At 51.2% G+C, this 19,986-nt stretch overlaps 1 protein-coding gene across 1 annotated transcript in view; it reads right to left on the reverse strand.

Annotated features, from left to right (window-relative positions):
• The window catches only part of PTPN5 (protein tyrosine phosphatase non-receptor type 5), a 44,155-nt gene extending 26,149 nt beyond the window's left edge, over nucleotides 1–18,006 (reverse strand). The window contains exons 1-5 of the mRNA XM_065882414.1: nucleotides 17,986–18,006; nucleotides 16,743–16,762; nucleotides 10,815–10,910; nucleotides 10,710–10,729; nucleotides 5,674–5,754 (exon numbers count right to left, since the gene is read on the reverse strand). Coding sequence (XP_065738486.1) covers nucleotides 5,674–5,754; nucleotides 10,710–10,729; nucleotides 10,815–10,910; nucleotides 16,743–16,762; nucleotides 17,986–18,006 — 238 coding nt within the window. The remainder of the gene's footprint in view (nucleotides 1–5,673; nucleotides 5,755–10,709; nucleotides 10,730–10,814; nucleotides 10,911–16,742; nucleotides 16,763–17,985) is intronic.
• Nucleotides 18,007–19,986: the final 1,980 nt, after the last annotated feature.

The following is a 19,986-nucleotide window of genomic DNA, read 5'->3' on the forward strand; positions in this document are numbered from 1 at the left end:
TACTCACAGCCTTGCATAGACCCAGCTGATCGTAACACACTTAAATCTCAGGGTGGCGGGGACTGCCATGGCTCCAACCAGCTGCCGGCTGTAGGAGGCCTTTGGGAGCACCTTATTCCCCAAAGCAGTGTGGTCCTTAGATCTGGCCCCTGGGCTCCCTCTCCTCTGGCCATGCCACTCCCCATGGAGCAAGAGGCCCCCAGGGCCCAGGAGGTGTGCCCACGCCCCGCTTTCCAGGCCATGCTCTGGTTAGGAGGACTCCAGAACTCTCTGCCCGAATGGCCTGAAGCCTTCATGAATGCACGTACACGCTTCTGAGCAGGGACGTGGTCTTCCCCGGGGGTATATTTAGGTCTGAGGGGTGGCCAAGTGTCAGCTAGCAGGGTGGAGTGTGAACCATACTTGCACGCACAGACTGACGTGCCCCCATGCATTCAGACGAGGGCCCTCCCAGTGCAGGACTGAGCAGGGGGTGGTGCCCCACGAGGGGCCCCAACGGCAGTCTGACCTTGGTCCCTGCAAACATTAGGAGCAGGCCTGCTCATGAACCTGCCCGCTGGAGACGCTGTGAGCAACGTGGTGACGTCATGCCATCACCAGCACCTACTGCTGCCTTATTCACCTCCTTCCCCTGCCCTGTATCCCTGAGGAAGCTGCTGGTCCCAGGCTAGGCCTGCACTGGTGCTATTCGGGCAGGAGCAGAGGTCCCAGCATCAGCAGGGTTGCCTGCTTTCTCGCAAATGTGAACACCAACACACAGAAGGGGAGAGAGTGTGAGTTTGAATGTTTAAATGTGTTTGGGTGACTGTGAGCAAGAAAATGAGGGAGGAAGCGAGCAAGTGAGGGGGAGTGCAAGAGCAAAGGAGGGTGAGCACGTGAAAAAGCGCGTGCGCACGCGAGAGGAGAAACCTGTGTATGCCCGTGCACGGACCTGGAGATACACCGTGCCCACCACAGTACCTAGGAACTGCGTGCAGTGAGGGAGGGCAGGAATGTGCCTGCTTATCTGCATGTGCAGGAGAAGGGGGCGTCGTTGCAGGAAAGAATGAGACCTAAAGAGGAAACAGAGAACAAGCGTGTCCATCTCTAAGAAGCATCTCTAGCGGAAAGGGGTGGATGACAGGGTGATGGAGTTAAGAGGTCCTGGGTGTGCAAGAGGAAGAAGACTCATAGGTGCGGGAGCTGCACGTGCCCAGTGGACTGCGTGTGGGTGTGTGCACATGCATACGTGAGCACGAGGCCGTGACAAGTGACAGCAGACATGAGTGTGTGTACGCCTGTGTGGAACGCCTCCGGGCGTGCGAGTGAGCATGCCTGCCCCGGGGGCAGCTGTGGGCTGCCTGATGCCTGAGGATGTTTTCACCCAGAAATCTCAGTCTGGGAGGACTGGATGACGCTGGCTAGGGTCTGGGTGACCGCGGCCCCGGGAGTGTTGGCCATGTCGCCCCCCGCCTGGCAGCTCCTGTGGGAATGAGTGAGTCACCCAGGCATGGCTGGTCCTCACTCTGCCTTGCCTCTTAGTCTCGCCCAGTGGGGAAGACGGCTGGGAGGGGGAGAGATTACTCGAGGGCTGTATTTTTACATCATCATTATGCAACTGCTTGCAGTGTCCACGGGCTCATTCTAAAGGCCCAACGCCCCAGGTCTCTGGGCCTGTATGCCTCCATCTCCGTTTATGCCCAAGGCGCAGCTTAGGTTGGTGGTTTTGGCTGATGAGCACCGTGGAAGTCTACTCTTACCAGGTTCCAGGACCACCCTATTTACAATGCCAACCATCCCCCTGCCCCCCGCCCCCGGCCACCCAGTCCCGGTCCTTTCCCACCTCCCCCTCTTTGGCTTTAATTTTCTCCACAGCACTTATCACCATCTGCTATACTATATATTTTCCTTATTTATTGCCTATCTTTCCCTTAATAGCAAATGCCTATGTCACTTGCCACATTCCAGGCATTGTTCTGAGCTCCATTTAATCCTCCAACAACCGTACATGGTAGTGAATGTTATTCTTGCCATTTTGTAAATGGAAGGCAGAGAGGTTAATTAAGTAGCTTGCCCAGGATCACCCCAACGGTAAATGGTAGAGCTACGCCTGGGTCCAGGATGCCTGCTCTTAACTAGGGCACAATACTGTCCTGTAAGGGTGGGAAATTTTCTCAGGTTGCTTCATTGTTGAAACTCCAGTGCTTACAGAGTGCCCAACACATGGAAGTGGTCAGTGAATACTGAGTAAATGGATGAAGAAATGAGTGAATGAATGTTGCCATGGAGGATGGAATAGAGAGGTAGTTGCCTTCAAAGAGCTCACGGTCCCATGGAGGAAACAGACAAAGAGTTATTTCAGTATCATATGAAGACAGCGTCATGGGTGCCTAGAAGGGCATATAACTTGCCTGGTCCCTGGCAGGCGGGCTTTCCAGAGGAAGGACACAGATAGGGACAGGCACAGTGACATCGGCCAGCTCCTCCAAACTCCTCCCTGGGGACAGACATACCTTAGTTCTTCCTGCCTCAGTCCACAGGGTGCCAGAAGATCATAATGGCTCAATGGCGACAAGGAAGGCAGAATGGGGTAGCGGCCAGGAGCCTGGGCTCTGGAAGGAAACTGCCTGGAGGGACTCCTCACTCTGATGAACACTGGATGAACCCGGACAGACCCTCCAACCTCCCTGGACCTTGGTCCTTTCTTCTATGAGATGGTGATAGCAAATAATACCGACTTCCTAGGGTAGCAGAGAGGACTGCATGAGATATAGGTTGTGATATTATGATTTATCAGAAATATATAATTCGTCATTCAGATGACCAAAATATATATCTCTCATATATATTTGGTCTTCAGCCACAGTTCCTAACTCACAGCTCCCAAAGTCTTTGGAATTTCCTGAGCTACTAGAGCAGTGGGATCATATTTGGTCTCTTGTCCTTAGTTCCTGAAAATGTTTCAGGGAAGGTGACTTTTGGATCCCACCCAAGGGTGGGGGCTGGTTGCCAGGAGAACCAACCATGTGATTAGAGCACTGGAACTCTCCAGTCCCAGATCCGACCTCCAGGGAGAGGGGCTGGGGGTTGAATCATTCGCCAATGGCCAATGATTTAATCCACGATGTTTATGTAATAAAGCCTCCAGAAACATCCCAAAGGACGGGACCTGGAGAGCTTCTGGGTGAGCGCATGGAGAGGTGGGGAGAGTGGTGCTGGGAGAGGGTATGGGGGCTCTGCGCCCCTTGCCTTGCCTTATGCATCTCTTCCAACTGGATGGTCATCTATATCCTTTAATAGCCTTTTAAAATAAACCAGTAATCTAGTAACTAAAATGTTTCTCTGAGTTTTGTGAGCCTTTCTAGCACATTAATTGAACCTGAGGAGAGGGTTGTGGGAACCTCTGATATATAGCCAGTCGGTCAGAACTGCAGGTAACAACCTGGGCTTGCAACTGGCGTCTGAAGTAGAGGGCAGACTTGTGGGATTGAGCCCTTTACCTGTGGAATCTGATGCTATCTCCTGGGAGACAGTATCAGAAATGAGCTGAATTCTCAGATAACCTGCTGGTGCTACTGCACCTTTGCATACATGTGAAAGCATTTAGCACAGTGCCTGGCACAAGGTAGGCAATGTGCCAGGTCCAGCAGAGATGACCAATGCTCCTCTTTGATTCTATTCTGGTTGTTGGCTTTTGGGGAGGAATGGGAGAGAAGGTTGGAATTAAACAAATCACGCTTATTACTGTAGCCTCTCTGCGGTGGCTTCATCCCATTTTCCAGAAGCAGCTCAAAGCAGGGCAGGGACCTTGTCTGTCATACTCACCACTATATCCCTAGCACCTAGTACAGCACCTGACACATAGTACATGCTCAATAAGCATTTGTTGAATGAATGCTTGTGTGATTACATTTATTTTCCTTGTGAGGATAAATGTTCATACTGTTGCTCTTTCCATTTGCAAATAAAGGACTGCAGGACCAGCGGGTTACATGACTTGTCCATAAACACACAGCCTGTGTGCAGAACAGCCAGACTCCAAGACCAGACCCCATGCTCTTTCCTCCACACCATGCTACTCTCTGGACTCCTATACACGGTGTCCTATTTTCTGTGGATTTTTTTCTAGCCACTGGGGCCATCCCTGGTTGTAGAATCATCTCTGAATTCTATGACTCATATCTGAATCACAGAACTGTTTAATAGCTGAAAGGGACTTGCGCTGTCACCTCGACCTCCCACCCACTGTGGAAATTTCCTCTCCAGTGTCTATCCAGACAATACTTGAATACCTCCAGTGATGGAACACTCATTTTCTCCTGCATTATCAAGTTCAATGACTGGACTATTTTTAGAGTCAAAAAGAAAGTTCTGCATCCCGTGGGCCAACAGGCCTCTTTTAAATTTCTATGTATTGGATTTATGCCCTCTTCATAAGACACACACAGAATGAATATGCCGTCCCCTTCACAAGACAGCCTTTCAGATGTTTGCAGACAGCTCTTACATCCCTTTGGAGAAGCCTAGTCCTCAAGCTAGCTGTTTTGGGTCCCACAACGACACTGGTGCAGTGGCATCCATCCTAGCCCATCTCAACAGGCCGTCCTAAGTGTTTTGAGCAATGGCACCCCCTACTGGATAAGGTGAGAATTATACTGAAGGGCTCAAGGCTCAGTGGGAGACTGGAGGAACTTCATCCGTAGCTGGGGCAACTGCTCATGGGGTGAAAATACAACCACTTATTAAAGAGTCATGGCTTTAGAGTCACACCGAGTTGTTTTCCATGTCTGTCTTAAAGAGGGTCACTGAAGACTCGACACTCTAAGGTTCCTTGCCAATCATGAGGTTTCTGACAAGCTACAGGTTTGAGAGTTCAAAATTAGAATTCAGAATTGGTTATTTCTTAACAAAAAGGTTTGGAAAGGGAGATGTGAAAATGTGTGTAGTGTTACAGGATTATGGTGATTTTTCTTTTTCTCTTGTCTTTATTTTCTAATATTTCTACAATGGGTATTTGTTATAAGGAGGAAAAAAAAAACAATAAAAACTTTTATAAAAGGAAAAAACACAAAAAAGTTTCCCGCACCTTCCTTCCTTCATTCCTTCCAAGGCTGTTAATCATGACTTGGGTATTTGGTCTACAACTGGACACGCTGCTTCTCCATGGGCAGGAGTGCCTTGGTAATGTTTCTGTGGCGAGAGCAATGGCCCGTGGTTCAAGTGTGGTCAACCAGACTCAAGCAGCACAATCTGACATTCACAGCCAGGCTTCTCCTCAGGGTTGTCAGGGATTTTCTCCACTTTGTCCACCCCACCCTTGGCTCATGCCACGGTCAGGCTGTGTTTCCTAATCTTACCTTTCGAAATCTGCCCAGCACACCACCGGCCAGTGGTCATGTCCTGATCAAGCCTGGACTCCCCAGCTCTTCACCCTTCTCTCCACCCTCCCCGCACACCCTCAGCTGCCTCTTCTTCCCTCCAGATGAGTCTACAGCAGCTCCAAATGATAACAGGTCAGAAAGACATCAGGGATTAGAAAAACAAATCCTCACTGAAACGAAGACCTACAGACCAGCTGAGTCACTCCTCTAAAGCAAATTCACAGCCACCCAGGCTTTCCTTCAGCCCCAGTGCCATCCGGAGCTCTCCTCCTCCATTTGCTGCTCTGGGGGACCTGGTGCTGGGAAGACTCACCCGGCAGCCTCTCCCTGCAGCACATGTCCAGGGCCCCTCCCTTGGAGTCATCAGCAGTGTGGTTCTCTCTCTCTCTCACTCCTGCAGCAGAATGAAAAATGTGAGATGAGGCTGTTGAGCTGGGATCAAGACAAAACCCTGAGCAAAGGGAAAAAGCCTTTCTTTCTTGCACTGTGTCCCTTGGAATAACCCTGCCCCATTAGGGGGACCGGAGGAAAAGACCAACCTACAGAGGGGTCAAGCTGCAGAGGCAGAAGCAGAATTTTACAGGTGTCTTCCAGGTGGAATAACCACCAGCAACATCTCTAAAACCACCATCAGCACCATCATCTCTGCCACAGAAGGAGGGCTTACTACGTTCAAAGCACTTTACAAACTTTATCACACTGAATCTTCATCAGGGCCCCATGAATTAGGGATCATTCCACTGGCTCAGAGAAGTCAAGTAACCTGCCTCAGGTCACACAGCTCATTAAGGTAGAGCTGGGTACGAAATTACGTCTAGGACTCCAGGCTCACACTTTCACTGCTGTGCCATTCTGCCTCCTAGTTCCTGTGGGTTTGAACCATGGGTGAGCAAGAGGGATCTGGGTAACATACAGTGTGTCCAGCTCCCCACATCTGCACATTCCCTGTGCCTCAGGCAGTAAAAAGTGGTATGCAAAACTCTTCTCTGGAAATAGCTAGAAAAAGTAGCTGTATATGTATATGCATTTTCTAAATGTTCTATTTCTTTTTGAACTCAGAAAACCCTCTTTCTAGCTCATCAGGACACCTTCCAGGACTATGCTGGGGACTAGTTTTTCTCCTTTACCCAGTAAGCTGGGAAAAAGGTTGCTGGAGATTAGTCAGATCCCAGACAGTGTCTGCACTTTGACATATCCTGAGGGTAATTGCGTTGCTCTCAGGGCTTCCCTGCTTTGGGAATAGCCTGCCGTGCAGGTGTGGGCTCCAGTGGCTCTGCCTGCCCTTCGTGTCTGACCCCTGGCAGTAGCTGACTGATCCAGGGCTGGACAAACCAACTAGGCTGGGCCAATCAGATCCTCTCCTCTGCACTTTTAAAATGCATTCTGGGGGCTGAATCACGGTAGCCACATTGTCATGGAGAGAAGGTCCCAAAAACATCTGCTGCCAAGGGTCTTGGAGCTACTTCATTCCGGCCCATCTTGAGTCTTGATTGGGCAAAATTTCTGTTAAGGCCATAAGATGCCCCAGTATCCTTCCAATAAATTCCAACATTTTAGCTCAAACCAACAGCATCTGATTTCTGAAATTGGCAACCAGAAGAAACTTTAACACAGCCTTGCTAGCATAATACTTCCAAGAAGTTCAAGAGGTCAGCTGCCTCTCCACCCACTAGTCCTGCAATCCTGCCTCTCGGACTGGTCCTGAGGCTGATTTCAGGCCCAGCTGCAGATTGGAATCAATGAAGGGCAGACAGGCCGGGTTAAGGATGGTGACCATTTTCATTCTGACATCTTCTGCTCTCAACTGGCAATTGTTTTATTTCTTTCCTCACTCCAATTGGCAGGGTCTCTGAGAATCCCAAATCCCAGGGCCCAGCTCTCCTATGGAGAGAGGGCTGCTATATTCAAGGTCCTTTAAATGTCTCCTGAGTCTCTCCACTTTTCTCCCTCTTCACTACCTACATCTTGACCCAGGGCAGCATCTCTTGCCTAGATTACTGTGGCAGTCTTTTAACTGGTCTCTGGCATCCACTCAGCCTGGTCTCCAAAACATTCTCCATATGGCTCCAATACATACGGCTTCATAGGTTGGGCACTTTACAACCTGTACACCTGGATGGGGCAGGCCTGAGCTAGAACTTTTTCACAACTCGTTTATCATATAACTTTCCTTAAAAAAATACTTGAATGGCATCCTATTACACTTGGAACAAAGGCAATGGCAACCTTTGACATGGTTTATCAGATCTTGAATGGTCTAACCCTTGTTCATCCCTCCAACTTTATTTCATGCCCCTTTCCCCTTTAACCTCTGCACTCTAGCTACACTGGGACAGGCTCCTTCCTGTTTTTCTCCCTGCCTGGAGAGCCCCCCACCGCTCCAGGAGCTCTACTTCCCAGTACTTTTGTTTTTTTTAAACATCTTTATTGAAGTATAATTGCTTTACAATGGTGTGTTAGTTTCTGCTTTATAACAAAGTGAGTCAGCTATACATATACATCTACCCCCATATCTCCTCCCTCTTGCGTCTCCCTCCCACCCTCCCTATCCCACCCCTCTAGGTGGTCACAAAACACCCAGCTGATCTCCCTGTGCTATGCAGCTGCTTCCCACTAGCTATTTTCTTCCCAGTACTTTTTACTCACAGCACTTGACAGAGTTTGAAATTTCATTTTAACTCAGGCCATTATCTGACTAACATTAGATTATAAGCGACACGAGGGCAGGGACCACCATTTGTTTCATTTACCATTGTATCTTGAAAGCCTCGAGTAGTGCCTGGTTCACAGCAGGTGTTCAATAGATAAACAAACACTTGTTGAATAACTGAATGTTGCCCTGACCTTCTCGGAAAAACATCAGGAACCTCAAACATGGCCATCATCTGAGCTGCCCTTGTGAAGGCAGTTTTTTTTGTTTTTTTGGGTTTTTTTGCGGTACGCAGGCCTCTCACTGCTGTGGCCTCTCCCGTTGCGGAGCACAGGCTCCGGACGCACAGGCTAAGCGGCCATGGCTCACGGGCCCAGCCGCTTCACGGCATGTGGGATCTTTCCGGACCGGGGCACGAACCCGTGTCCCCTGCATCGGCAGGCGGACTCTCGACCACTGCGCCACCAGGGAAGCCCTGAAGGCAGTCTGTGTGAAGTCACCTGGAACCTTCCTCCACAGCTACTGTCCACAGCAGGCCCAGAATCACACATCGGGAAGGCCTCTCATTTAGCAGAGGAGGAAACGGAGGCACAGAACAGAGGTCTGACTTGCCCCAGGTGATATATCGCGTGGGTGGCCAAGTGGATTGGGATGGAGAACACCTACCCCCTTACCTCCCGATCTGAAGCTTTTTCTTTATTTATCTTGAAGAGCGCCCCAGCTGGAGGGCAGCCCCAAAGGCCTGGCCCCTAGCTCAGTGCAAAAAGGTAACTGAGGTATCCAGATACCTCTGGAGGGGGACCCACGTGTGACTCACAGCTGCTTTCACACCTTAAGCCTCCCAGGCCCCAAGCCGTGTTCAGAATAGCTCAGCGCTGCATGTGTGCAGTGGACTCTATAAATAAGCTTCCTAGAAAATGACTGATTTCATGATCAGGAAAGCAGAAAGAGTAGCACCTCTCGTCTGTAGAGGAAAATGGAGCTAGAGCCTGCTCTCGGCCCTGCAGTTGAAGGACTCCAGGCAACCTCGCCAAAACCTGCATGTCTAGGCTGTTCAGGGGAGGGTTTTAATTAGATTTCCAAAGAGAAGAGCTCGTCCATTCAGGCTGAATGGAGAAAGAAGCCCAGTCTCTGGGAACTGCCCTCCTTCCTCCCTGCCAAGAGCAGAAATAGCTGCTTGCAGTGGATTACTGCAGGCTCCTTCTCTCCTCTTCTCCACTTCTACCAGCCGGGCAACAGGAGCAGAAAACTGGCCTGTGACAACAGGCAGCAACTTGCTGCGCTGGCCCCTCACTGCTGCTCTTAGAACCAGAGAACCCCAGACATAAAGGGACTTGGAGATCACCCTGCCTGTCCCTCCCTCACCGATGGAGAATATCTGGGAGGGAGGAGAACTTTTCCAAAGCCATTGCCCCATTCAACAAGCGTTTACTGAGCACCTCCTGTGAGTAAGGCACCAGGGCTATCCTAGGAACACAGTGGTGAACAAGCCAGGCCCTTCCCCCCCGCGAAGCTCCCAGTCTTCCAAGGGAGACACACAGGCACACATGATCATTCCCACACCTGCTTTAATAGGCTGCATGCACGTGATACCTTGGGGAGCTCAGCTTGGCTCGTGGTGAGGGGGCGGAGGGTGGATGTCTTCTGCAAGGGAAGATAGGACCTGGTTCTTAAAGGATGTTTCTAGGTGGATGAGAGGGTCACAAAGGAAAGAACTTCCTTCATAGTGCAAACAGCAAGAGCAAGAGCTGAGCATCTCGGAGGCCTGAGATGTACGGAATATTTGGCATTAACTGGAAGCAGGTTGGTCAGTGGGATGGGGAAGTGATGGAGGCCGGGCACCAGCAGAGGCACCTGGGCAGGAATCCTGTCCTCTTCCAGTTGACCATGGGGCCTTCCTCTGAACCAAGATGTGCCACAGGCTCCCCCATCCCTGGGCTGAGGCGGTCTGTCATAGGAAGGGCGATCAGTGGCATGTGTTTGAGGAATAAACATTAGGCCCAGCTGGTGGCATCTGATCTGGTCCCAATCTACTCCTTTTTTGAAACTGGGGTGAAATTCACATAACCTAAAATTCACCATTTTAACCATTTTAAAACATATAATACATTCACAACGCCGTGTAACCACCACCATTATTACCTGGTTCCAGAAGAGTTTCATCACCCCGAAAGGAAACCCTGTACCCATTAAGAAGTCACTCCCATTCTCCCCTCCCTCAGCCTCTGGCAACCACTAATCTGCTTCCTGTCTCTCATAGATTTGCCTATTCTGCATATTTCATATAAATGGAATCATGCAAAAGGAGCCTTTTGGGTCTGGCTCCGTTCACTTAGCATAACATTTTCTAGGTTCATCCCGGTTGTAGCACGTATCAGTACTTAATTCTTTTTAATGGCTGGAAAATATTCTACTCCATGGATGAACTATATTTCACCTATTCACCAGCTGATGGACACCTGGGTTGTTCCCACCTTTTGGCTACTGTGAGTAGTACTGCTATGAACCAAACTTCTCTTTGGTTCTCTTTTGGTTCTCAGTCCTCTCTCACCCTGGGCCCCTGAGGCCTCATCTATAAAGTCAGGTGGTAAGATCCTCCTTGAAGCTTGAACGTCGTCACCATCATTTGTCCATTCGTGTGCGAAGGGAATGTGTACCTGGCTGGGTACTGGAGACCTGGCCTGGACCAGCCCACCTACCTTCCTGGAGCTCATGGCTGCTGGGGGAGACAGGACAGCTAACGCTGTGGCCTGGGAGAAGCGTGCTAACAGAGGCCTGTCGGGGATGGGCTGGGAGCCCCTCACCTCTGCCTGGGTGGTGGAATGGTGGATGGGTGGGTGCTGTCAGGAGGCATCCCGGAGTGGATGCCAGCTTTGCCCAGGTCGTATGCAGAGAAATAGCTGACAGGTTTGGGGAGGGGGGCAGAGGAGCTTGCACCCTCTTCCCAGGTGGGTGAGGGGTGAGGAGGAACTGGGATGCTGAAGCCAGATTCCTGGGTGGGAGGCTGAGCCCCCAGGAACCTCCTGACCCAACCCCAGGCAGACATGCCCTCTACCTTGGGCTTCATGCTCCTGGGGCTCCCGGGGCCCTCTAGACACCCCGAACTGTCAACTCAGAGCCTCTGCCACCCTCCTGAAGCTCCGATCCCACCAGACATCCCTATTCTCTGAATTCAAACCTGTACACTCCCGCTTCTAGGCCTTTGTTTGTGCTGTTACCTCAGCCTGATGTTTCCTTTCCTCCTCCTGCCAAATCTTACTCATTTGCAGCGTTACCTCTTCCGTGAAGCACCCCCTGATCGCTCTCCCATCCCTGGGCCACGCCCCCGCACCCCTGGCTCACACTCCTCTCTGCCTCTGACTTTGTTCTGCTGCTTAGTTAGCTGTCTGTGCACCTGTCTCCCCCACCAGGCAGCCAGTGACTTAGGAGCACTCCCACCCCCTCAGCCACCCCCTGCATCCCAGGTGTTCAGGGCCCGAGCCTGTTGATGTACACGTTAAAGGTCAAATGGAGGGCAGTGGCAGGGTCTCAGGGTTAATGGTTTTGGGGTTCTGGGAGGGCAGAATCTAGCCAGGAGCTTCCCAACCTCGAGAAGATGGCCAGACCATGGCCGGAAAGAGACCCATAATGCCATCCAGATTTTCATCAGCACGTTCAGCGTAGAGGGGCAGAGGACATTCTGGCTTCACGGAAAACCAGCTGACCACCTCATGCAAATGAGTCACGTGTCCCAAAGCAGGCAGGTGGAGAGGCCTCGCCCCTCCTCCCTGGGGCTGCGGCAGGGAAGCACACACACGCTTGCTCACCGCGCTCACTCATCATCATCCCTACGGTGTCTGGATGGGGAAAGGCACCATCTGGGGCCAGGGCAGGAAGCCTTCTCAGCACAAAGCACATGGGAGATGCGAATGGAGGAGAGAGGCTGGCTTTAGAACATCCAAATAGGGAAACTGAGGCAAGAGAGGTTAAGTGACTTGCCTCAGGTCACACAAGGTGTGAACAATTGTTTTCAGGTAGTTAAAAATCCAGATTCCCTTTTGGGAGTTACCTCTCTCTTCCCCAGGTGCTCTGCTTGTCCCTTGCTACAGGGAGGGTCCAAGACCAGAGGTCATTCTGTGTCACACCCCAAAGCCTCTAACACGCAGCCTTCCTAAGTTACTCAGTCAGTTTCTGTTGCTGGCAACCACAGAGCTCAGACTGATGCATGCCGCAAACTAGTGGAACAAACAGGCTCCGAGCCCAGGACTCCCAATGCTTAGTTCACTGCTATTTCCATCCTGCCAAGCTGCCTACCCTCCCTGCCCAGCTGTCCACTGTCCAGCCATCTGTCCCCACGTCTGAGCAGACTGCAAACTCAGAGTGTTCTGGATCCCAAACACAGGGTCTGAGTGTTCTCCGCTTGGGATGTGCCCAGATGAATGATGACTTCTCCAACTTGCTCTGTTGGTGGGAGACTGGGGCGTGGGCCTGGCAGGCACCCCAGGGAAGGGAAGACGGACGGGTGCTGGAGAGGCCCAGCTTGCAAAGGGGTGGGGGTGGTTCGGCAACAGAGTTTTCCATCTTTCTTGTGAGTCCGATTCAGGGACTGGAACATTCATGTGTTCAGCTAGTGTTTACCAAACACCTACTATGTGCAGGCCACGGGGTGAGGCCCTGGGGATACAATGAAGTACACGCTCTCACGGCACAGTGGGGCAGTGCAGGTAAGCAAAAGGCAATGGAACACAGGTGGCCCATTTGATGGGAGAAATGCAGGGTGCTGTGGGGATGCTGGTGAGGCCCCCAGTGAGGCAGAGGAGTCAGGGAAGATTCCCAGGAAGGGATCTCTGATGAGACATGAAGGAGGAGTGGCGGTCAGAAGCTGTGGAGTGAGAGAGGAGCAGCTGGGGTGCGCCAGGCAGAAGGAGGGCCCATGAATGGGCCTGGAGTTGAGAGGAAGCAGGGCACACTCAAGGAATGGAAAGAAATTCAGTCTGACAAGGGCATGTGGGAAGGGAGTACGGACAGGGAGATTTACCGAGGTGCTCACTTGTGATGTTATTTCTTCGTGTTTCCTCCTCCCTCCCCTTTTCCCCAGAGACATAAGGCAGACCTTAATTCTCACAACAGCCCTAGAAGGAACATACTATCATTACCTGTAGTTTCTAGATGAGAAAATAGAGATCCAGAGAAGTGCAGTGACCTGCCCAAGGCCACAACGTTAGTAATGACAGATCTGCTTCTCGCCACCCATATTCCTCAGCTCTTCTCTTCTGGCTTTCAGCCTTCGTTGTTAACAACACTCTGAAAATAGGAAGAGTGAACACGAACGTAACAGCAGACTACAGCAGGTGCGTTATAGATGTTCTTTGAAAAATCCTCACCATAGGTCTTTGGGGCATCATCCCATTTTACAGATGAAGAAACTGAGGCTCAGGGGGTGAAGTGACTGTGCTAGACTCTCACAGTGGGTGAGTCAGTGAAGGAGCCTGAAGGAGACTCCAGTCCCCAGGGCTCTGAAGGAGCTCACTGCTGCAGGGCCATTACCTTGTGTGTCCTCCCCAGGAACAGAACGACAGGAAGTGCTGCCCTGGACCCCGACCTCAGGTTTCTCCACCTGAAGCAGCGGCCCCGGAAGCCCTCCTTGGGAGACTGGCTGGAGTGGAGAGTGTGCATGATGGTGGCAGCTGTGCTCCATTACTGGAGGAACAAATGTCCTCCATGGCCAAGGACCCAGTAGCCCTAGGCTCTCTAGTCCTAGGCCACTGTAGGACCTTGATCCAGTCATTTCCTCTAATCTGAGTGTCAGTAGCCACAAATGAAAATCAAAGGAATTGAATTTAATGACTTTTAAGGGCCTTTCCTTAAGGTCAAGTTTCAATTCTTGGGCTATCAAGGTTTGATGAGGCGGAGGTGGTGGAGTCGCAGCGAAGCAGCAGAGGGCGCTCCCAGCACCAGGGAAACAAGCCCTTGGTCCATGCAGCCTGGGGCAGAGGCTGCCCAACCCTCAAGTGGGGAAGGTGTTCCCACCCCAGCCAGTTACTCATGGAGGCCCAGCTCAGCTGTGTGGATCAGTATGTACTGAGGACAGTCCTACCCGTGTGGTGGACAGGAGCCCAGAGATGATCAATCAAACAGCGGGATTTCAGAGTTCAGAGGTCATCTGGTTTAAGCATCTGCTCTGCAAGATTCTGAAAACATTCCCCTTCTGCTCCCTCTTTCTACACTCCCCATACTCCAGGTATACAGTTTAATTTACAAGGAGGAAACAATTACAAATGTGAAGGCGTGATCACACCTCTCAGGAGGGGGCGGTTCTGGTATTTCCATTCTGTTAGATGCTTGCTCCTACTTGATACCTTGGAAAGCACTTTTCCCTTCAGGGAAAAGCCCCCTTTTCCCTTCTCTGCTTGGAAAACTCTTTAAGACCCTTTCAAGACCCTGTTCAAACGTGACCCCTTCAGCAGAACCCTCCCTTAGGAAGAACTGGGTACCTGCCTTCTGTTCTCACACTCTATTCGGTGATCATCTATTGTTTTAAAAACTTATTTTATTTTTTCATTTTATTTTTGGCCATGCCACGTGGCATGCGGGATCTTAGTTCCCCGACCCGGGATCGAACCCGTGTCCCCTGCCATGGAAGTGCAGAGTCTTAACCACTGGACTGCCAGGGAAGTCCCTCAGTGATTATCTTTGATGCCTGTATCACCACCTCACATGGAGCTACCGGAACACAAACCTGTGGATTATAATCACGGCAGCCTCCTTTTACTGAGTGCTGGATACCTTGCCAAGTGCTGTACATGTATTACATCACTCATCCTTCACCAAAACCCTATGAACTAAAACACCGTTAGCGCCCTCCTACACACGTGGAGATAAGGACTTGGAGAGACTGAGTCACTGGCTCAAGGTCACCCAGTTGGTAGGCTGGAGAAGCAGGCTTCAAACTCCATTTGCCTCAACCCCAGGCCCAGGCTTTACTGAAACCACTAGGTGTGTGGCCTCTGATGTGGACGTTCCTGTTTCCTGTATTTAATACCCTATCTGGCAGCAGACAGATATTCAAGACCTATTCTTGAAAAAATAAATGAAAAGTAAGCTAGGGTTTGAGCATTTATAAATGGCTCATTAAAAACGCCACAAAGCGCAGGCTTTGGGATTGGGCTGCCCGAGTCTGAATCAAGGCTCCCTCACTGGTTGCCTGATCCTGGACAAGATACTTGACTTCTTCGTGCCTCAGCTTCCTCATCTGTGAAATGAGGAAAGCAGTGTCTATACTTCAGAGGGTTCTTATGGAGATTAAATGAATTTTGATCCTCACATGAAGTTTTTACATAAGATGCATGCAAAATGCTTAGACAGGGCCCAGTAAGCTCCTAAAAATGCTGTCGTCTAGTGTGTCAGGCGTTGCCTGCTTCTCAGTTAATACAGGACTTCTCTCCCATAGGTGAGGTCCACGGAGGCTCTGGGATGAGTCTGGTGGTGTGCTAGTAAACTGGTTCTCAGACAAAAGAATCTTTTAAAATAAATAAAAAATCAAAAAGCCATGATTTGTGGCATTTGCTGATTTCCCGGGTGTAAATGCTCCCACCATGGCTGATTTCAAGCTATGAACGTGAAGGGTCATGCTGCCAGTCTTGGAGGAGATGAGGAGTTTTGCTCAAACTCTCTGTGCCTCAGTTTTCTCATCTGTAAAATGGACCTAACTCAAAATATTATAGGTACACAGTAGTAGTACCTAACTCAAAATATTATTGCGATGAGAAAACATAAAACTCTTATAATAAGAGCTCCTAGCACAGAGCGTACCATGTAAGTGGTAACTAATATTACTGTTAAGAGTTTTCACAACACTCAGTCTCACTGCTGCTTGTCTGGCTCAGACACTGGCCCCATCCCAGCCCCTGGCTTTCTGCCTGATGCTCTGGCAGGCAGAGTCTCTGTCTTGGTCATCTGCCTTCTAGGACTGAGGCCTTGTCCACTCTTACAGCTCTGCCCCCTCCACTTGGGAGGGGGCACTGCTGGTTATACACCCACCCTGATCACAAATGATCTTGTGCTTCTGGTCTCTACCTGTCTCTGGTTTTAGCCCTAGACGTCCCTGATGCCAACCCTGGGCCTCGATGCCAGGGCTGCCTGTGCCTTGGTCTGGATCATCCATGAAGATCCTGTCTGGCATCTGCTCTGCTCTTCGTCGCTTACAAAACCACTTCTCATAGGGCTTGTATGCACTTACAGAGGGGAGAGCTGGGGTACAGAGCTAGGTCTGCTCCCACCTGCAGCTAGGGAAACCTCTAGCTCCTGCCATACCTCCCTGGGGGGTCTAGTCCTCTATCAGGGCCCTCACACTCAGCCTCTGATTTAACCCTTCTGTGCCCTGGGGGGTCTAGTCCTCTATCAGGGCCTCACACTCAGCCTCTGATTTAACCCTTCTGTGCTCAGGTTGGGAAGATCCTGGCACTTCAGGGTTTGGTAAAAGAATCAGGCAAACAGAGGCAGGGCCTGGGAGGCAGAGGCTGTTTGGAAACTTTAGCTAGGTCTGAGGCACCTTTGCCAGGAGACAGAACAGAGTGTGAGCCAGGAAGCTGAATGGAATGGGAAAGAGGAAAAAAAAAAAAAGCAGGGGGACCAGGAATCAAGGTTGAAAAGGGTCTGGAAACCTGGGGCCTGGGGTGGGCTGTCAACAGACTCTTCCGTCATTGGAGGAATGCCTCGAAACACAACAGACTGGCCATTCTGAGGCTGCATACCTTAAGGCAGCCACGGTCCTCTGCAAAAAAGCATGGATTTGGAGGCCAAGAGACACGGCTGAAACGCTGTGCTCTGCCACCCTCTCCCCACGGGGCCCTGGACCAGTGTCCTAACTTCTCTGAGCCTCGGTTTCTTCCTCTGGGCCATGGAAGCAATAGGAGCTGCTGGCCGCAGGGTTGTGGTAATGACCGAGGAAGTGACTGAAGCGCACAAAGTATGAGGCGACCCAGGGCTGACATCCTCCTCGTCACCACAGCTGACCTGGCTTAAAGCTGCATCTCCTGGTGCCCTCTAAGTCAACCCGGCACGGGAGCCAGGCAGTGTGCCATCAGCTCCAAAGCTCTGTCTTCTTTTTCCTCAGGCTCTGCCAGGTGTTCCGGAGCTAATGAGAACGACGCAGGAGAGACTAGCTTGAGGATGAGCAGGGACTCTCCGGGAGAACCATCCCCTCCCCTCTGGAGAGCCCCAGGCTGTTTCCAGGTCCCCAGGGTCAGACCCAGAGCCCTCAGGAAGGTGGGGCGCCAAGAACTGAAACCTGATGGTAGGATTCCCCAAATCCTCCTCCGCCATGTGTATTGCCCAGCCTCCCAGCCACGCCCACTCTTGCTTCTCAGCTCTTGTTTCCCCCATTCCTCCTTCCTGGACAGGGCTCCCTGCTCTTCTCCTCCAAGATGTGGCCCCTGCTCCTCCAGGGCCTGCCTCAGCTCATGCCGCCTCCAGGAAGCCTCCCCGGGGAGTCTAGTGCACGTTGACCTCTCTTCTGGCTGAATTCTTCCCCCACCGTTTTGATTTGTAACTCGGCACCTCAAAATGGACCACACTCCACCCTGGGCTTCACCCTCCCTCTCCTGTCCATAAACGTGGCTTCTGTGAGCTGCCCAGGCTGGGAGGGGGCAAGGGATGAGCCTCCTTCTATAACCCCCAAGACAGGGAGTCCAGTGCAGAGAAGGAGGGATGGAAGGCCAGGCAATGTACATCCAGCTCTTTCTGCACATTCAAGTTTGGAAGGAAGATGGGAAGGAGCGACTAAACAGAAGAAAAGAAGGTAGGAAGAAGTGAGTTAAAAGGAGTGAAAGGGGAGGGAAGGGCAGCTACGTGAGACTCAGGACCACAGTCACAAGAGGACAGATCAGGCCATGATCCAGGCTGCCTTGGATCATGCTTTAAGGCTCTCTATATATTTCCCGATTATGTAACTCTCTGGCTCAACAGACTCCTCTTTGAAAAACCCTTGGAACTCACCTCCTCCAGGCGGCCTCCCATGACTAACTCTACTCTTTTGCCCATCCCCTTGGCTCCCTGAGCTGTACTGCTTTGCACTCATCAATGCCCATCCATTTCCCATGATGCCAGGTCCTCTGGGGGAAGGGCTGGAGGTCTCTGCCTCACTGGCAGTGAGTTTAACGCTACATTTATCATCTGTAGTCAAAGATTACACTGTCTTTTCTCATCACCTTTCTTTGAACAATTTCAGACAGTATTTTGGGGATATATTTTGCACAGTTATTTTAGACCCAATCTGCCTCTAAGTAACCTTGAGACAAGACCTGCTGTAATCTTAGATCCATGTCTTTACTATCAGGCTCGGTGTGTTGGGCCTGCGAGGATCCCCAGATGACTAAGTCGTAGTCCCTGCCCTCAACCAGCTTGCCGTCTTGTGAGCAGAGTCAAATTTGTGCTAACTGTCAACAGAGGCTGTGTAACGCGAGCGCCTGGGAGGGTAAAAGGGAGAGTCTGGGAAGCTGGACAGGGAGGTGATGTTTGAGCATCTCAAGGACAAGCAGAGCTCACCAGACAGTGGGGAGGATGTTCCAGGCAGAGAACACTGCAGGGGCAAAGGCCAGGAGAAGTGAGAGGGCAAGGCGAGCTGGGAGAAGGCGGGTACCTCAGTGTGACTGGACAGCGGGCAGGTGAGGGGCCTCACATCACACGGCAGAGGGCTTCGCGCATCTGGCGAACACACACTGACTTTAACTCACAGCCCGCTTTTCCTTAGTTAGATTAAGGCAGGGACCGTCCTTCTAGTTGGCGTCTAGAGATCTGTGTGTGTGTCAGGGAGGGTGAGGTTGCAACAACACAGATGAATCTCAAAAACGACTTTATGACACAAAAGACCGCATGCCATGAGTCAGACAGAAACAGCGACAACGGTTACCTCTGAGGGCAGGTACTGACTGGGAAGGAGAAAGAAGGAACTTTGCGGGATGATGGAAGTGTTCCACATCTCAAGCCCGGTGATGGTTATTCAACTTCATACAATCGTTGAAACTCACTGAATGGAACGCTGAAGGTCTGTACGTCTTCTCATTCGTAAAACAGACCTTAAAAATGCGTGTGAGCGTTCTTGCTTGTCACAATGACCGAAGGGTCCTCCTGGGAAATATTCAGGGGAGTGGCCAGGGATGCTGTCATAACAAAGAACTCCCCCACCCAAAGGCCAGCAGGGTCCCTGTTGAGAAACATTGCTGTAGGCCACGGGGAGCTACAAGGGGTTCAAAGAGCAGAAAGAACTGGCTATATCTGGGTTCTGGGAAGACGGGGCTTTTGAGGCGGTGGGAGCCCACAAGGTCCAGGTATCTTGGGTGTGAAGTGACACAGAGGTGGACATATGATCTCCACTGCCACTCCTGGGCCTTATATTTGGCCAACTCCAGCCCACTGGCCCAAAGCTGCCCAGGCCCAGGAGGTGCCCTGGGATGTCCCTCTAAGGCATCCCAGAAGGAGGCCAGCTAAGGAAGTCAGAGGCGGCAAATGTAAGAGGGAAAAGGACACATCCTACCTCTGGCCTCCCTGCCTCACGATAAGCACCAGGGATGCTGACTGTGATCGCCTTCCTCTGAAATGCAGCCTCAAGGAGGCGGGGCGCCCTGGGAGACCGGAGTCACGGGAAGCAGGGCTGGATATTGCTGCTGCTGCTGCTGCTACCAAAAGCCATGCTCTGAAATCATGGGCAAAAGAAGAACACAGCCAACTTACACTAAAACGCTTGCCTGACCCCTTCCTTCAGGAAGACTTCCCTGACCACCACGCTGGGCAGGTGCCTCTGCTGTGTCCCCACAGCCCTCAGCTCATCACCAAAGCACAATTACTACCTAGGTGTGAATTCTGGCTCTGCCACTTACTTGCTGTGTGCTCCTGGCAAGTTAGTTAAGCTCTCTGAGTCTATTTCCTTATTGATAAGCTGAGGATGATAAAAACCTTGTGCAATGAACTGTGATAAAGATTAGGTGAGATAACGTAGTA

Source organism: Phocoena phocoena, chromosome 8 (genome assembly GCF_963924675.1).
Source record: "Phocoena phocoena chromosome 8, mPhoPho1.1, whole genome shotgun sequence".
Taxonomy (NCBI): domain Eukaryota; kingdom Metazoa; phylum Chordata; class Mammalia; order Artiodactyla; family Phocoenidae; genus Phocoena; species Phocoena phocoena.